General features: G+C 42.5%; 2 protein-coding genes across 5 annotated transcripts in view; one reads left to right on the forward strand and one right to left on the reverse strand.

Moving 5' to 3' along the window:
* The window catches only part of LOC135251993 (uncharacterized), a 57522-nt gene extending 41553 nt beyond the window's left edge, over positions 1–15969 (forward strand). Inside the window, exon 2 of the mRNA XM_064329906.1 lies at positions 14104–15969. Within this exon, the coding sequence (XP_064185976.1) occupies positions 14262–15008 (747 nt within the window). The 5' untranslated portion in view covers positions 14104–14261 and the 3' untranslated portion in view covers positions 15009–15969. The remainder of the gene's footprint in view (positions 1–14103) is intronic.
* Positions 1–18271, reverse strand: part of tubgcp3 (tubulin gamma complex component 3) — a 172319-nt gene that overhangs the window by 74541 nt on the left and 79507 nt on the right. The gene's annotated exons all lie outside the window — the stretch shown is intronic.

Raw genomic sequence — 18271 nt, forward strand, 5'->3', positions numbered from 1 at the left:
CAGTTGATTTGTAGTGAAATACATGGATATGTTATGATTTACAGCAATGCATAATTTAGACATTTTGGATAGATTTGGAGATGCTGGGTACACTGCTTAGTTTTTGCTTCATACATCTATAGTAGTTCTACATATCCACCCTTAGATTTTATTAACTTGTGGTCAAGAAGTTTTTGACCTAGCACATGTATAGTTTAACCTCCTGTATATATTCAATCTCGCAGTATTTCATTGCGAACTTAAAAAGTGCAAATTTATTTTGGATTTTGTCAAAACAATTGCATTTGTGGCACTTTATTTCTTCCAAAATTATGAATATAAACTAATCTGTGTTAGTATTGTAAATTGTACAAATGTCTTGCTTCATTTAAGCCATTTTTCAAGTCTCTGTGGTGTTCACGTCTGGAGTTATAAAGCTTTAAATAGGGTACCCCCTAAATGGGCAAGGATTGGCAAAATTTGGCTTGTGCCTTAAGAGGTTAAACCTTTTCATAAACCGATCAAAAGAAAAATTGTACCATGTAAACGATGAAACTTCTTTCTTTCTGCGCATGCCCACCGCCTTGACGTAAATGCGTGGTGACGTACGTTTCTCTCCACTGATTAAACACGTGATGTATTCATCACTTTTGCACATGTCACTCAGCTGTTCCGACTAAATACGTTGGCGCATGTAAACACCAGACCGTATTAGATCAGATCCCATGTAAACAGTTGACCCGAAATCTTCAATCGGAATGATTTCAATCAGAATGAAAAAAAGTGTGCATGTAACCGCAGCTAGTGTTGAGTATACACTGGTGGACTATTATTAAACCCCTCTAATGTAGCAAACTAAAAAAGAGGATTTACATGACGTTGACTGTTTACATGCACAAAATGTTCCAGTTTTTGCCCTTATTCCGAAAAAGACAATATTCCTACTAAGCTGTTTACATGGCTAATGAAAATGAATATTCCACTAATATTCCCGTCTACATGCAGCCGTGCATACTCCGATTAACGTAATGACGTGTCATCGACAAAATGTGTTTGACAGGGGTCGATGCCCCAACATGTTGTTTATCACATCAAAATATGTAAAAGTGGAACAGCTGGAGCCACTTGAGCCATTTTGCTTCTTTGCGTCAAAATAGGATTTTTTCAAAGTTTTCCACCAGTGGCGGACTTGTTCGACTGTGCGAACACAGCCTCCCTCTTTCATTCGTTCAACCACCTTCTTGAAAAAGTCAGCGTTGCGATATTTGCGCATATCCAAAAACCTGTTGATATCCAAGTCTTCCATAATGTTTAAAAGTAGGTGTGTTTCTCCTTCCGACCGGAAATGTGGGCTTTTCTTTTATGCATGCATCCCTACCCCAGCCTTGCAAACTGTTGGCTAGTTGGTTTGTTTACAACGCACAGAGCTGACCGTAAACAGGCAAGAGGCCGTGTGTCGCAAACTGCAGTAAAAACCCCAATTGAGACGCATATTCCAAATGTGCTGTATACATGCCCAAAGAATGCTCCTAAACCCTAATAATATCGGCATATCCCACGTCTTAATCGGAAAATGCTACATTCGGAATAAGGCCTAATTCGGAATATCCAAACAGAATATGCTGTTTACATGACCCGTATCAAATTCAGAATATTATCATATTCGGAATAATAGTGGAAAACTAGTGTGCATGTAAACGTAGTCATTGTTGAAGACGAGTTAGTAGATTTCATTCTATTTTCTCCTTACCCTTCTCTTCTCCATTTTATTTGCTGATTTAGTATGGTGGGTTTATGGGTAGGTGTGTCACACACATTTCAATAAACAAAACTAATTTGCCAAGTAAATGGTGCGTTGTTGACCAGGATGTTCACCAAATCATACAGTCCAGAGCAGGGGTGGGCCATAGGGTGGTATTCCTTATATGTTTAAGACAGGGACCTCAGTTTATCTTGGGAAGTATTCTCACATTGTCAGTTTCTCAGCAACTTTGTGTGTTCTAATGTCCCAACAGATATGTATTAAATTGACAGCTCAGTGCATCTGTCAAGTCAGTATTTGATATTACTTTTTCAGTTGTTTGACCTTATTGTACATATAAATTGAAGTACTGGAAATTATACAGTACAGGAGAATAAAAAAAACTGCCCCATCTTGCATGGTTTTACAGTGAAGTCTGAACCTTGCTCTATATTGCTCCTTAGAAAAAACATGTAGATCAACTTCTCAAATGGAAATGCTTAACCCTGTTGCACACATGCCAAATCTGGCCAATCCTTATACATTAAGGGGGTGCCCTATTTAAAGCTTTATAAAGCTCGGAAAATAGCTAAAATGAAGCAAGACAGTTGTACCTTTTACAATAGTACTAAAATAGATGATTGTATTCATAATTTAGGTAGAAAGTGTGCCACAAATACAATCATCTCAGCGAAAATGCAAAAAAAAAAAAAAAACGTTGTTCTCCTTCAGTTTGAAATGAAATACTGAGAGGTTGTGTGTGTGTATATATATATATATACAGCAGGTAAAACTATATCGTGTCCTGGAACAAAATGCCCTGGTCCATAAACTACTTGACCACAAGACTGCAAAATCTGTGGGTGATATTCTGAACTACTAAAGATCTATGAAGCTAAAAGCAAGCAGTGTAACTAAAAAAGAACAATTTCATTTTTGCTTTTTTTTTGCCAAGATAATTGCATCTGTGGCACTTCATTTCTTTATAAATTATGAATATAAACTAATTTTAGGTTAGTATTGTAAATGGTACAAATGTCTTGCTTCATTTAAGCCATTTTAAGCCAGGGTACCCCCTAAATGGGCAATTGACTGGGCAGATCTGGCATCTGTGCAAAGGGGTTAATACACCTACAGGCACTATGTTTGATATTCTGGGCAGGCCAAAACAGAAAAAGCAAAAGCCTGAGTGTCTTCTTAAACTTGGTTTAAATATTTCTTGATCTAGTGTCTCCATACAATTTCGCACAAACATTCAATAGCTCATAACCAAAGCTGTCCCTCCCAAAAACATCTGAAAATCCTTAACATTTAATGTCACCCTAATGCTCACTAGGAGAGACACTTAAATTTACCTGGCTATAGCCTTAAAAACACATGCTGTATTGTAGACGGACCTGAACCAATAATAATACATTCAAATGGAAGAAATTAGCACTCCTTGGATCCTCCCTGAATATACGCAGACTAGAAGAGGAAGCGTGTTTCCCACCAACTCTTTCAGTAGATAAAATGTACACCTTTCGTTCAGTTTTTTAGCTAGTACATTTTAACAGTTAGTTGGAAGCGGGCATTGGAGTCTTGTATCTAGAGCCATGTTTCCACCAAAAGTACCCGGAACTTTTAGTCCCAAAGGTTCCTTCAGCCCACTGTGGTCTGCGTTTCCACCGCGGTCTAAAAACCCACAAAGATTAGGCAAATTAATCTGTTGACGTATGAAAAAGCGACGTCGTCGGGTCTATCTGTCATATGATTTTTTCTGTAACTCCATACTATCACCAAAGTACATTATTTTCCAATAACAGGACAGCCCGGAGGGGTTCATTCCACTTATACAACGGGTTATCAACAATGACTATATATGGTTACTTTAGTATTTATTGATTTTTATCGACTTAATTACCTGAAATTGAAATATTTTTCTGTGGCGGTTTGGGCATATTATTTTACCGTTGTCAAGCAAAACTCCCGTTGGTAGTTCGACTTGGACCATTGTTATGTGAATGGGTGAATAAGAGGCATCAATTGTAAAGTGCTTTGGACAAAAGCGCTATATAAAATGCAATCCATTTACCATTCTGAATACACATTCGCACACTCTTACTCTGTACCTGCTTCCCATTGTTAGAGACAAATGGCCACAAATATAATTCAATCACTGTTTGTAAGGATATACAATAGCCGCAGATCAAATGGGTGTCACTGGCAGACCATTTGGGTGTTACCGGGAAGTCTGGTGCAATGTATATTCCTTCCTCGGAATGTTCATACTAGAGCCGCGTTTCCACCGCAGGAACTTTCCCCAGGAACTAGGAACCTTTTGAGGAACTCAGTGCGTTTCCACAGCAGGGACCAGGATCTAGATTAAGTTCCGGGGACTTTATTTTACCCCCAAAAAAGTCCCTGCTAGGGGGGTAGTACTTTCCAAAAGTACAGGAACTTTTGGGGTGGGGCACAAGTGCTGAATATTTCTGATTGGTTGACTACTCGCAGTATTTTATTTCAACCGCCATTTTTAAAAATGTGCAGCCGCAAACCGATTTATTTTCACAATGATAACTTAAATTCAAACTTGTGTGTAATGCGGCGCAGTAGCCTACTTTTGATTATAGCCTGCCAACGTTTTGGAACAGATGAGAAATTAAGATTGAGGATTATAACGTGGGCTCTTCTGTTCTTTTCTTGCTTTAGTATTCGTTTTATAAAATGTTAAGCATTCGTGCTGGGATAGCATATTACATACAACACATTCAAACGGTTTAATTCGGTTGCTGAATATTTTCTTCCGGATTTTCTTTGTTAGGCCGTTATAAATTGACTCAAAACGTTTGACACAGTTATGTGAGGTATTCGGTAGTTCTGCGTAATTCACATTGGGGATACAGTAAAAGCAAACTGGAAATCACCTTCCGCACTTTGTCAGGGTAAAATAACAGGTTAATTCTAGTAATCGTCCCTTTTGCTTTTTCAGACTGCCATAATTTCACTCTGCGATTCTTCAATTCCACAAAAAGACCAGGAAGACTAGACATGGACTCTATTTATGGTGCACGGTTCGCATCTGGAGGGCACACTTCACTACTCCGCTAGCAGTAACTTTGAAGGAAAGCAAACGGTGGCTGTACCACTGCAATATTAATTAAAATTTTCACGCAAGTCCGAGTTTTCATTCTATTTATTCTGCTCCTTTTGCGTTTAGCCTATATGGAAATGATGATGAGTCGAATTAATCAATTCAACAGCAAATTGTTTACGACGTGTGCATGTTTTCTGCTGTTGTTACCAGTTATTTGTGGAATGTGAATGCATTCAAGGACATGAAAGTAAATGTTTGCATAAAAACAATGAATGTGTTTGAGAGGATATATAAAACAGTTACAATCTGTATATTGGCCTGTTATATCATGTTTGTTGCATAACAACGGTCCAAGTCGAACTACCAACGAGTTTTGCTTGACAACGGTAAAATAATATGCCCAAACGGCGGCGGAAGAATATTTCAATTTCAGGTGATTTAAAATCAATAAATACTAAAGTAACCATATCATTGTTGGTAACCCACTGTATAAGTGGAATAAACCCCTCCGGGCTGTCCCGGTTATTGGAAAATAATGTACTTCGGTGGTAGTGTGGGGTTACAAAAGAAATCATACGACAGATGGACCGACGACGCCGCCGCTTTTTCATACGTCAGTGGACTAACTTGCCTAATCTTCGCGGGTCTTTAGATTGCGGTGGAAACACAGACAACAATGGGCTGAAGGAACCTTTTAGTTCCTTGAAAAGTAGTTCCTGGGACTAAAAGTTCTGGGTACTTTGGGTGGAAACGCGGCTTAGGCAATCACCATACCTCTCAACAGAATACTTAAACCTTCACTTGTGGCTGTCTCGTTGAGATTCGTATGGAACACTTGTCGTGGCACCATGGCGAGTCTCCCGTTGCGCATCAAAATAAAACGTTTTCAATTGGAAAGTGGTCCTCAGTGTTTTACTGCACCTTTCCCAACTTGGTTCCACGAGGGACAAGATTCCCAACACTGGTCTTTCTGAAATATTCTGTTGTCTTTTGATTCTTGAATGTCAGTCTTGGCACATTCTTGGGACTACTTTGGAGCAACAAGCTGTGGTTTGGTACCTTTTTTCAATCATTTCTTTTGTGACTGCAACTTGGCTAAGTCTTAACCTTCATTGTTTTTTTTAAGGTAGTTGAACCTTATCTGAGGGTGATATACAGAACAACTAAAGATCTATAAAGCAAAATGTTAACATTGTACCCGTGTGTCCTTTAGTGTCTCCAAATTTATCCAAAATGTCTAAATTGTGCATTTCTGTAAATACTAATATAATCATATATTTGTGCACGCTCTGTAGAAAATTGCATTATTTCATGAACAATTTTCTATTATTGTTTGTTCTTTTGGTCTTTCTGTTCGTTGAATTATACATTAAACATTACACAAAAAAATCCTCTGATTTAGATAAGGCTAAGCAAACTTCAACACAGGTGTAATTTGAGTGCAAGGTTTTCTGCCTCATGGCCTCAGGGAAGTACTCATGAAGCAGTGGAGGATATGATTTTACTGGCTGTTGCGGTCTGTGTCTGTAGGCCTACGTCATCTTGTGAGGTACATTACTGTGCAAAAGTCTTAGGCACGTGTTAAAAAAAAAAAAAAAAAAATCCATAAAAAGCAAAGATCCTTTCAAAAATAATGAAATATGGTTCTAAAAATATTACTATAAAAAGCAGTAAACAGGTAAAAAATAAATCAAATCAATATTTAGTGTGATCACCCTTTGCCTTTAAATAAAGGAACATTAAGTAATAGACCACTTTTCAGATAAAAACTTGATTACTTTTTATGTATGTAGCCTAGTGCATAATTAAACACAGATAATGAACAGGTGCTAATGATCGATGGCATCATGAGTTGACTGAACCAAAATGATGAAGTGAAACAGAAACAGGTGTAGAAGGAATCAAACTGGGCAAAGGACAACCAAAGTAAAAGGTACAGGCAGAGGTTTAGCCTTAAAATTGCAAATCCTTAGGCCATGGCAATAGAGGGTATGCATTGACGTCACTTTCCCACCGGAATACGCCCCCCTCAGTCGGACTGAGTGGCAAAACATGCTGCGACATGGCTGCCTTTAGTAGAGGAAACTGCAAAACCGGGAGTAAAACAAATGATTGTCTGCTTAAACTAAAAGGCAGTTGGACTTGACAGTGATCCTTACAACTTACAACCAAAGAACCAGTGGTCCATGGACATTCAACAAGAAATTGGAGATATCTTTTTACAGACTGCCGAAAGCTAAAGAAAAGAGAAGCAAATGGATCGCTGCAATTCACAGAAACAACTGGAATCCAGGCACCAAAACATGGATTTGCGGTTGTTATTTTGTGTCAGGTATGTTGGAATTTTGGGTAAAATCATACCTTAATTTATATGCTTGGCTAGCTAACACCCCCTTTATTTGTAGAACACAAGGCTCATCATCATGGATGTTTTTTAAATAAATGCTCACAAAAAATTTACAGTTACACAGAATATAAATGAAAGATGCTAAATATTTAATTGATGAGTAGTCAATACAGTACATAAATCTATATGTAGAGTCAATCGCACAACAGCTCTTTCCCATTTTCAATGTGTTTTTTGTGTTTTCGCGGCATTCAAGTGGAACGCTAACGCTGCCACTCAGTAGTCTTTCTGCCGCTCAGTGGGTGTAACCGCAGTGACTTCCACTTACTGTGACGTCATGTGCATACCCTCTATACTGAGCATAGTAACAAGACACAAGGAGGTCATCGTGCATCAGCAAGGTCTCTAACAAGTAGAAATTTTACGGCAAAAAGGAGTTTCAAGATGTGCTGTCCACGCTGTTCTGAAGTACAAAGAATCGTTGAGGGCCAGTGGTCAGACACAGAAACTGAGTGCAACCAACGAGAGACGTAAAACTGACATTCCCTGAAATCAAAATAAACGCATTTATCTTAGCCTACAACCAACACATTGCAAAAATCAACGCAAACATTATTCTGAATGATAGCTAAAGTGGTAGCATATCTAGGCATGTCAACCTCAAACCTACACAAATTATTCACTGCCAAAGGTTGCAAAATTGGCGAAAACATCTACATAAAATGTAGGAACCGTCCTGTACTTATTCAAATATTGAGTGGGATACCGTTCTGACATCAGTTGTGAGTTTGAACAAGAAGCAGCGGTGACAGCAGAGAATGGTCGCATATGCATGAATTAGGCATTAGACTATGCAGTTTTCATTAGTCTAATCATTCAGACAACGGCGAGTTAAGAATAAATAACAGAAGCAAAATTATCTAGCATAGAAAATAGGGCTGTCACAATCCATTGATTAACTCGAATTACTCGATAACACAAATTCTTGATTGGAATTTTTTGCATCGAAGCTTCCATTTCAGTTTCATTAATATGCTGGAAGTTCATTTATCATGACGGCAGAGTTCTGAGATCAATCTCGGGGAAAAAAGTCAAAGAATTTCTAAATTCTGGGAACATTTCCCACTCAAAGCGGTAGAAAATATAGTTGTGTGCTGCTACTGTAAAGCTGAGCTTTCTTTCTACAACAGCACAACATCAATGCTGTTACCTCTAAAGAGAAAGCATCCAAGGCATAGACTTGGATTTTGAGAGGTGAATTTTCACATTAGCCCGCTAGCATTGGCAAACTACTGGCTAAATGTGGCTAAGGAATACAGTTGAGGCCAAAAGTTTACAGACACCTAGGCTAATGACATTCAAACTCCATTTTTCACAACTCCACACATTTCATGTTACCATACATTTCCAGTGTTAAGTCAATTAGGGTATGTATTTTATTTCCATAAGAGGTCATTAAAAAAAAATAGCTAAGAGATTTGTCATCTTTTATGTACTATATCCGATTTTCAGAAGGTCAAAAGTTTACATACACCACTTTGTATTTGGTGGCACCGCCTTTTAATTGCTTAACTTAAATCAAATGCTTGTGGTAGCCTTCCACAAGCTTCTAACAATACTTCGCCTGAATTTTTGCCCATTCCTGCTGACAGAACTGGTGTAACTCAGTCAGGTTTGTGGGCCTCCTTGCTTAGACATGCTTTTTCAGTTCAGTCCACAAATTTTCTGTGGGATTCAGGTCAGGGCTTTGTGATGGCCACTCCAATACTTTCACTTTGCTGTCTTTAAGCCATTTTGTTACAACTTTGGAGGTATGCTTAGGATCATTGTCTTGCTGGAAGACGCAGTTGTGACCAGGTTTTAACTTTCTAGCTGATGTCTTGAGGTGTTGCTTCAGTATTTCTAGATAATCCTCCTTCCTCATGATGCCATCTATTTTCTGAAGCGCACCAGTCCCTTTTCAAGCAAAGCACTCCCACAACATGATGCTGCCACCCCCATGCTTCACAGCTGGGATGGTGTTCTTCGGATTAAAAGCGTCACCCTTTTTCCTCCATATATAGCGCTGATCATTATAGCCAGTTCAATTTTAGTTTCATCTGACCAGAGAACACTCCTCCAAAAGGCTAGGTCTTCATCCTGACGATCACTTGCAAATTCATTCTGGCCTTTTTTATGCCGGAAGTAGGGGCTTCTTCCTTGCGCGACAGCCTTTCAGGCCATGGCAATATAGGATTATCTTAATGGTGGATGTAGATAATTTGGTACCTGATGCCTCCAACTCCTTCACCAGTTCCTTTGTTGTTGTCTTGGGATTCAGTTGAACCTTTCGGACCAAAGTTCGTTCAACCCTGGGAGAACCTGTGCCTCCTTCCTGAACGATGCAGTGTCAGTGTGGTCCCAAGATTTTTATATTTGCATACAATTGTTTGTACAGATGCTTGTGGTACCTTCAGTTGTTTGGAAATTGCTCCTAAGGAGGAACCGAACTTGTGGAGTGCCACAATTTCTGTTCTGATTTTCTTTTCCTACCAAAAAAAAATTATTATGAAACAAAAGAAAAGTTAAGAGGCCCTTAAAGAAGCTGACAGCATTGCACTTAGTACAGATGTTTGGACAAGCATCGCCACAGAGGCTTATCTCAGAGACCTGTCATTTTATTGGAGTTGATTGGGAGATGAGGCCCTATTGCCTCATAACAATGCCCCTGATGCACAAACACACTGCAAAGAATATTGCAGATTGGCCACTGGAGGAGGCAATTTTTAACTTTGACAGTCCTCCACAGAAAACTGGAAATACCGCCTCGCAGTTGTATGCCTCCACCAACCAGTAGCCAGTTTGGATACAAAATGTCATCACTTCATCATTTTATCCTGTTAGACATTTGTGTGAAACTTTGTCATAATTAGCGTATGAATTCTTGAGTTATGGCCAAAAACGCGTTTTGTGAGGTCACAGTGACCTTGACCTTTGACCACCAAAATCTAATCAGTTCATCTTAGAGTCCAAGTGGACGTTTGTGCCAAATTTGAAGAAATTCCCTCAAGGCGTTCCTGAGATATAGCGTTCACGAAAATCGGGACGGACAGACGGACGGAAGGACGGACAACCTGAAAACACAATGCCTCCGGCCACAGCTGTGCCATCACAGAGGCATAATAAAAGCAGTCATCCACGACAAAAGGTCCAACGTTGTTGCAGCAGTTAGAATTCTAGGAAAGAAACATAGTTGGGCATGAGTCCACTGTGTAGGCCAAACCTTACAGCTGGTAATCAAGCATACACTAAAGAAGCAGGCCATCAGCAGGTGCATGGGGGCAGTTAGGACCCTTGTAAAGCACCCTAAGAGAAGTGAACTGGCATGTACTAAGCTCAAAGCCAATGAGCTACAGATGCCGGCACACCTCAGCATGTGCTGGTGTAGAATGTAAGTACCCGCTGGAACAGTGCTTATCACATGCTAAGCAGAATGCTGGAGCAGAGATGGCCAGTAATTGCTGTGATATCCGATCCTACTGTGACTCAGAGGGGCGAGCACTACCTGGAATTCAAGCCTGAACAATGGATCATCATTGAAGAACTGAACTAAGCACTTGAGCCTTATGAATGTGCTGCAGTCTGCATGAGTAGAGAAACTATGTTACCATCTCTGCTGTACCTGCACTGGTACATAGACTTCTGAGGTCAACACAAAATGCAACTTTTGAAACTACCCAGTCAAGACATTCCAAGCTGACTCTATGGAACAGATCACCCAGAGATGGGAGGGAGTGAGAGATTTCTGTCATGAACTGGCACCAAACACGATCCTCATTGCTGCTGCTCTGTATCCCATATTTTGAAAACTCAAGGTCTTATCTGCTGAGCAAACATTGAAGATCCAGATTACTGTGCAAAAACTTACACTTGAAGCCATAAGAGCAGAATATGAGCAAAACACACATGCTGCTGTAGGACCCACACCTCAAGATAAATCACCACCTCCAGAGAAAAATCAGACATCCCTTCTCAACAGAATACTTGGCTCAGACTCCAGCACCAGTGATGACAGAAAACAGAATGAGGAGCAGTCATATGAGCAACTTGTTAAGAATGAGGTGCTAATGTGTTTTGAGGAACACTCCATCCCCATGAAAGAGAGCCCTTTATCATGGTGGAAGACAAATGAAGCTTGCAACAGAACACAACACAATTACACAAAAATTCCTATTTCACTATTCATTGAGCAGTGTTTTTCACCATTTGTATTAGCATACCTTTGGGCTATTGTTGGCTTTATTTTGTTGCCATTATGGAATACAAATTTTTGGTGGAGAAAATATTTTTATGAACTCCCAGATAGATGCTATTGTCCAATGTGTCACACTAGTTGCAGAAGAGACTGGCCAGGGGTGATTGTTAAATGGACGATGCAACAATGGTGGCACTTAGAAATTTGTATGGGGCAAAATTGTTGTGTATCATTTATCGATATATCTATCTAGAACACCAGTTTGTTGTTCCCTCATAGTTTGGTTGCAGGGGCATTGACTATCAAAGTTGAGCAATCGCAGGTCGCCGGTGTCCTGGCCACTAGGGGGCTTCCGCGAAGGGGCTACAGTATACCCCTCTCTGGAGAATTCGGAGCTGATGGATCGGATGATAAAACTCTACACCAGAACTGCAGAATTGGAGGATTGTGTCGCACTGCTCCGGGATGAGTCGAGGGTATGCGACACATTTGACTCTTCAATCCAGCCCAGACCCCTTGCCCTCGCTGGGCTAGGGGTTCCTGTGGTAGCACCGGCAGAGCCAGAGGTCATCCCTCTCACGGAGGAAAACTATCCTCTGTTGATTGCCGCTGCTACTCCATCGGCACCTCTGCCAGTCTCTGAGCCGGTGAATCGCATGGAGTCTACTCCCCGTACACCAGTCGAGCCCCACTGCTGCGAATTTACTCCCGGCTGGAGCTTCGACTGGAGAACTAGTACACCGCTCTTGCCTCTCCCACACGCTCTGACCGCCATAAACACCCAGGACAAACCTTTGTGCTTCCTCTGGATTCTACCACTTCAACCATCATCATTGAAAATTCTATAGACAGGGGTCTCCCGGCACACATCTGTGGAAGTACAAAAGTTCACGTCCTTCCAGGAGCCCAGGTATTGGATTTAAACTCCCAACCTGTCCACCATCACCGCAAACTACTCTAACCCCTTCGCCCACAAGCCAAATCTGCCCAATCTGAGCCCATTTATGGGGTACCCTATTTAAAGCTTTAGAACTCCAGATGTGAGCATCACAGAGACTTGAAAAATGGGTTAAAAGCAGGACATTTGTACCATTTACAATACTAACTTAGATTAGTTTATTAACATAACATACCTTAAGACGAGAACAGGCCATTCAGCCCAACACTGCTTGTCTATTCCTACCACTAAACTGTACTTAATGCTTAGTTTACCTAAAACCTAGATAGTATCCAACACTGTATCAAGCCGGGCCTTGAATACCCCCAGTGTTTCTGCCGCCACTACATGTCCAGGCAAGCTATTCCACACATTGACCACTCTCTGGGTGAAAAAATATTTCCTAATGTCTGTGTGAAATTTACCCTTTGCCAGTTTCCATTTATGCCCCCTCGTTCTGCTAACCAAACTCAACTTGAATAATTTCCTGTAGTTCACTTTGTTAATCCCTTTAAGAAATTTAAAAGCCTCAATCAAATCTCCCCTGTCTCCTTTTACTAAACTTGAATAGTCCAAGCATCTCAAGCCTTTCCTCATAACACTTATCTTTCATACCCGGAATCAATCTGGTTGCCCGTCTTCGGACCTTTTCCAGCACCTCTATATCTTTCTTGTAGTACGGTCCCCAGAACTGCAAACAATACCCAAAGTGTGGTCTGACAAGGGTATTGTATAGGGAGTATGATCTCCTTAGATTTATACTCAATACTCCTGGCTATATATCCCAGCATCCTGTTGGCTTTTTTTTTTTTTTTTTTACTGCTACAGCACATTGACCAGACCCTGATAGGCTTTGATCAATTATTACTCCCAAGACTTTTTCTACATGTGCACATTCTAATTTTGTACCACCCATAAAGTAATCCTGCCCTATGATTTTATTCCTCACATGTAGAACTTTACATTTACATTTCATTTGCCAGGTTTCTGCCCACTTCTGGATTCTGTTTAAATCTTCCTGTTATTACTTTAGTAGATTCCAAACTGTTGGCTAAACCTCCCAGATTTGTATCATCTGCAAATTTAACTACTGTAATTTCAATGTCTGTGTCAAGGTCATTTATGTAAATGAGGAAGAGCACTGGACCCAGAACCAATCCCTGTGGAACTCCACTTCCCACAATACCCTGCTCAGATAAGATCCCTCCTATTACTACCCTTTGTGTTCTATCCTGTAACCAGTTCGGAACCCACTCTGAAATGCCTTCTGTAATTCCTACTGTCCTCATTTTGATGAGTTTGTCATGTGGTACCTTGTCATGTGCTTTTTGGAAATCTAAGTATATAATAAGTGCAATTGGACTCAGCTGTGCAGGACCCACAGAAGTTCTCCTAGAGCGGGCTAAGTATCTGTTTTTTGCCAGTAGTGTAGCTAGATTAGACTTCTACCTGTTTTGTAGTTTGCCCAGCATTAAAGTTTTGGTGTTAGTATGTTGTGTAGTATTTTATTAGTCTCATTTGCTCTAACTGGCTTGGCTTGTGGGTAATTGCTCAGTCATCAGCTGCTATTCATTTGGTAATTGGCAGCGCTTGTTGTCTGGCTTGGAGTGACGCTAGCGTCGCTCCCTCCCAGTGTTAGTGCATCTCTATCCTTCTGCCATCACCCTTTCTCTCACTACTCCCTGTCCTCACTGCTCTCCCCCTCTCTCACCTCTCAATTTCTACCTTTGAATACCACTCTGTCCCTATCCTGTTAACTTGTATATTGCTGTTATCTATCGCCCTCCAGGGCCCCTGGGAAGCTTCCTCGATGAACTCGACACCCTGCTCAGCTCCTTCCCAGAGGATAGCACCCCACTGATCCTCCTGGGAGACTTCAACATCCACCTTGATGCCTCCCACTCCGCAGCCTTCCTGCCCCTACTCCACTCATTCGACCTCTCCCTGATGCACTCCCCACCAACACACAAGGCTGGCAACCTCTTAGACCTGGTCATCCTGAGGAATTGCTCCTCTTCCGATCCCACAGTGACCCCTCTGCACCAGTCCGACCACCACTTAATTTCCTTCTCCCTCCCTCTTGCTCCCCTCCCTCCCTCCCCTCCATCCACTCCTACTGTCATGGTCCGCCGTAACCTCCGCTCCCTCTCTCCCTCCTCTCTCGCTTCTAGTGTCACTGCTTCACTCCCCCCTCTTGAATCCTTCTCCAACCTTCCCACTGACTCTGCATCCTCCGCTCTGTCTTCCTCGCTCTCCTCAGCACTAGACTCTCTCTGTCCTCTAGTCTCCAGGCCGGCACGCTCATCCCCTCCCAGTCCGTGGATGTCTGACCCCCTCCGACCCAACCGGGCCAGCCTACGTGCAGCGGGGAGGAAGTGGAGGAAATCCATGGCTCAATCTGACCTGTCTGCCTACCAGTCTCGGCTAGCAGCATTTTCTACTGCTGTAACCTCTGCTAAAATTAATTATCAAACAAAAATTCATAAATCTGCCTCTAACCCTCATCAACTCTTCTCCATTTTCTCTTCTCTCCTCAGCACTCCTCTCCCACCTCAGTCCTCCCTCGCTGCAGATGACTTCACGGTTTTCTTCGATGAGAAGATTGCAGACATCCGCAGCTCCTTCACGTCCACCGCCACCCTCCCCCCTCTCTGTTCCCTCCCCTTGTTTCTCCACTTTCTCTCCCCTCACTGACTCTGATGTTTCCCAGCTCCTACTCTCCCACCACCCTACCACCTGTGCTCTTGACCCTATCCCTTCCTCTCTCCTCCAGACTATCACACCTGACATCCTCCCGTTTGTCACCTCCCTTGTGAACTCCTCCTTGTCTTCTGGATGTTTCCTCTCTTCCTTCAAGCTGGCTCACATCACCCCACTGCTGAAAAAGCCCACTCTGGATCCCTCTGTCATCCAGAACTACCGTCCTGTTTCCCTTCTCCCTTTTTTATCCAAAACAATTGAACAAGCTGCTTCTAACCAACTCTCCTCTTTCCTCTTGCTGAACAACCTCCTAGACCCCCACCAGTCCGGCTTCAGACCTGGCTACTCGACAGAGACCGCACTCCTCTCGGTCAGTGAGTCGCCTCACGCCGCACAAGCAGCCTCCCATTCGTCCGTCCTGATCCTCCTAGACCTTTCTGCTGCCTTCGACACAGTCGACCACCCCATCCTTCTGTCCTCCCTGGCAGCTATGGGGATCTGTGGCACAGCACTAGACTGGATCGAGTCCTACCTCTCCGGTCGCTCCTTCTGAGTCGCCTGGGCTGGTGCAGTATCGGCACCTCGCCCCCTTGCCACAGGAGTTCCCCAGGGCTCAGTCCTTGGTCCCCTCCTATTCTCCCTGTACACCCAATCTCTTGGTCCTGTAATCTCTGCCCATGGTTTGTCTTTATTATGCCGATGACACCCAACTCTTTCTCTCCTTCCCCCCCGTGACACACAGGTCTCCGCTCGCATCTCTGCTTGCCTGAGGGACATCCAGAGCTGGATGGATAACCACCATCTTAAGCTGAACCCAGGTAAGACAGAGATGATCTTCATCCCTGCTCCATCCTCTAACCTCCTTGACCTTTCTATCTCCCTAGGGGACACTGTGGTGTCATCATCACCCACCGCAAAAAACCTCGGAGTGGTGATGGACAACAGACTGTCCCTCTCCCAGAACGTGCAGGTTCTTCCTGTACTACATCCGGAGAATCCGCCCCTTCCTCACCACCTACGCAACCCAGCTCCTGGTTCAAGCGATGGTCCTGTCCCGCCTGGACTACGGCAACTCGCTGCTGGCTGGTCTGCCAGCATCTGCCATCAGACCCCTGCAGCTCATCCAGAATACTGCAGCGTGTCTGGTCTACAACCTCCCCAGACATTCCCATGTCACCCCCCTGCTCACTGACCTCCACTGGCTGCCTGTTATGGCTCGCATCAAATTTAAGACTTTGGTGCTTGCATACCAGGCAGCTAAGGGGTCAGCACCAGGATACATCCAGAGGATCATCAGACCCTACACACCAGCCAGACTTCTCCGTTCTGCCACATCTGGACGCTTGGCACCTCCCCCTCTTTGTGTCTGTACTTCCCGCTCACGTCTGTTGTCTGTCCTGGCCCCTCGCTGGTGGAATAACCTTCCCATGGCGGTCAGAACAGCAGAGAATCTGACTACCTTCAAGCGCAGACTAAAGACTCATCTCTTCAGGCTGCACCTCTCCCCACCCCTCCCTAGCCTCTAGTTGAGCTCAATGTACCTAGTTAGGCTAATGCGATCACGTTAGTTTTTATTTGGCAGGGTTGTTTTTGTCTGATTCTGATTCTGATTAGGCAAATGTGATTTCAGTGCTAGTTTGTACCTGGCAGGATTGTTTGTTTGTTTGCTGAACAGGTTACCCTACAGGGTTGGAGTCCTGATCTATGTGGCCACTTCTGGCACTACGATCTTTACTTCACTCTAGTGTGTTTTTCTGCACTTCTGCACCTTAAACTGATGCACTTGTTGTACGTCGCTCTGGATAAGAGCGCCTGCTAAATGCCTGTAATGTAATGTAATGTAATAATAAGCCCTGCTCCCATCCAGACACTTGGTAGCTTCCTCAAAGAATGTCAAAAGGTTTGTCAAGCGTGACCTTCCCTTGCAAAAACCATGTTGGCTATCCCTTAGAATGTTATTATTTTCAAGAAATAATTCAAGTTTGTCTCTAATGATAGTTTCAAGTATTTTACATGTGAATTAATGATTTAGGAAGAAATAAAGTGCCAGAAATGCAATTGTTTAGGAAAAAAATCTAAAATGAATTTGCTCAAAAAAACTCCTTGACCACAAGAGCATAAAATCTAAGGGTATATATGTAGAACTACTAAAGATCTATGAAGCAAATAAGCAGTGCTCCCAGTGTCTCCAAATACATCCAAAATGTCTAAATTATGCACTGCTGTAAATCACACCATAATCACATATTTCACTGCAAATCAACTGTTTTGACTCAAGAAATTCACTTTTTTGCATCATTTTAAAGTGGGAATTGATAGGCTCTCTGTCAGTACAGAATATCTAGGGGTCCAGAAACATATCCAAAATCTATCCAAAAATGAATAAAATGCTTTTTGTCCATTAAAAATCATATAAATGTGCCCCTTATGAAGGTTTATGCCAGCAGCCATACCTCCATGCACTCTGCTCCTGCCGAATGGCTGAAGCATGTGCTTGGTTATATTTATTTCAATCTCTGGAGGGAAAAAAAACGGATTTATGTCGATTTACGATCTGTTGGTGGTCCTGAACTACACTAAATGGTAAATGGTAAATGGACTGCATTTATATAGCGCTTTTATCCAAAGCGCTTTACAATTGATGCCTCTCATTCGCCAGAGCAGTTAGGGGTTAGGTGTCTTGCTCAAGGACACTTCGACACGCCCAGGGCGGGGTTTGAACCGGCAACCCTCCGACTGCCAGACAATCGGTCTTACCTCCTGAGCTATGTCGCCCCATACACTAAATCAAAGTCGCGCGAAAACACGTCACAACCACGTGTGCTTGTAAGTCTACCCGCCAAGTGCGGTGCCTAGGCTGCCCCTAACTGCTGGTCTGGGATCAGATTTCCCTTCCCAGGTCCTAACTTTAACCATTAGTAGGGGAAGAAAATAATTTACGCTGGACCAGCAGTTAGGGTCAACTTCACCCAACACCGGTGGCTAGCTAGCTATACCTACGACAAACACGGTGTCACTGGTTAGCTTAAGGATTTTTTTCAATGGTCAGGACAATAATGTTAAGAAGGGAGAAAATCATTCCAAATCCAACCATGTAGAGTTGGTCATATACAGCCAGGGTAGATTAGCGGGTCTGTCGGCGCCAGCATGAAAGATATGGTTTATAAAGTTTCGGTTAGCTAACGTTAACGTTAGGAAGGGCTGGATCAGCAGGTAGCTAGCTAGCTGTCAAAGTCAGGTTTATTTGTCATTACAAA

This window comes from Anguilla rostrata, chromosome 3, assembly GCF_018555375.3.
Source record: "Anguilla rostrata isolate EN2019 chromosome 3, ASM1855537v3, whole genome shotgun sequence".
Taxonomy (NCBI): domain Eukaryota; kingdom Metazoa; phylum Chordata; class Actinopteri; order Anguilliformes; family Anguillidae; genus Anguilla; species Anguilla rostrata.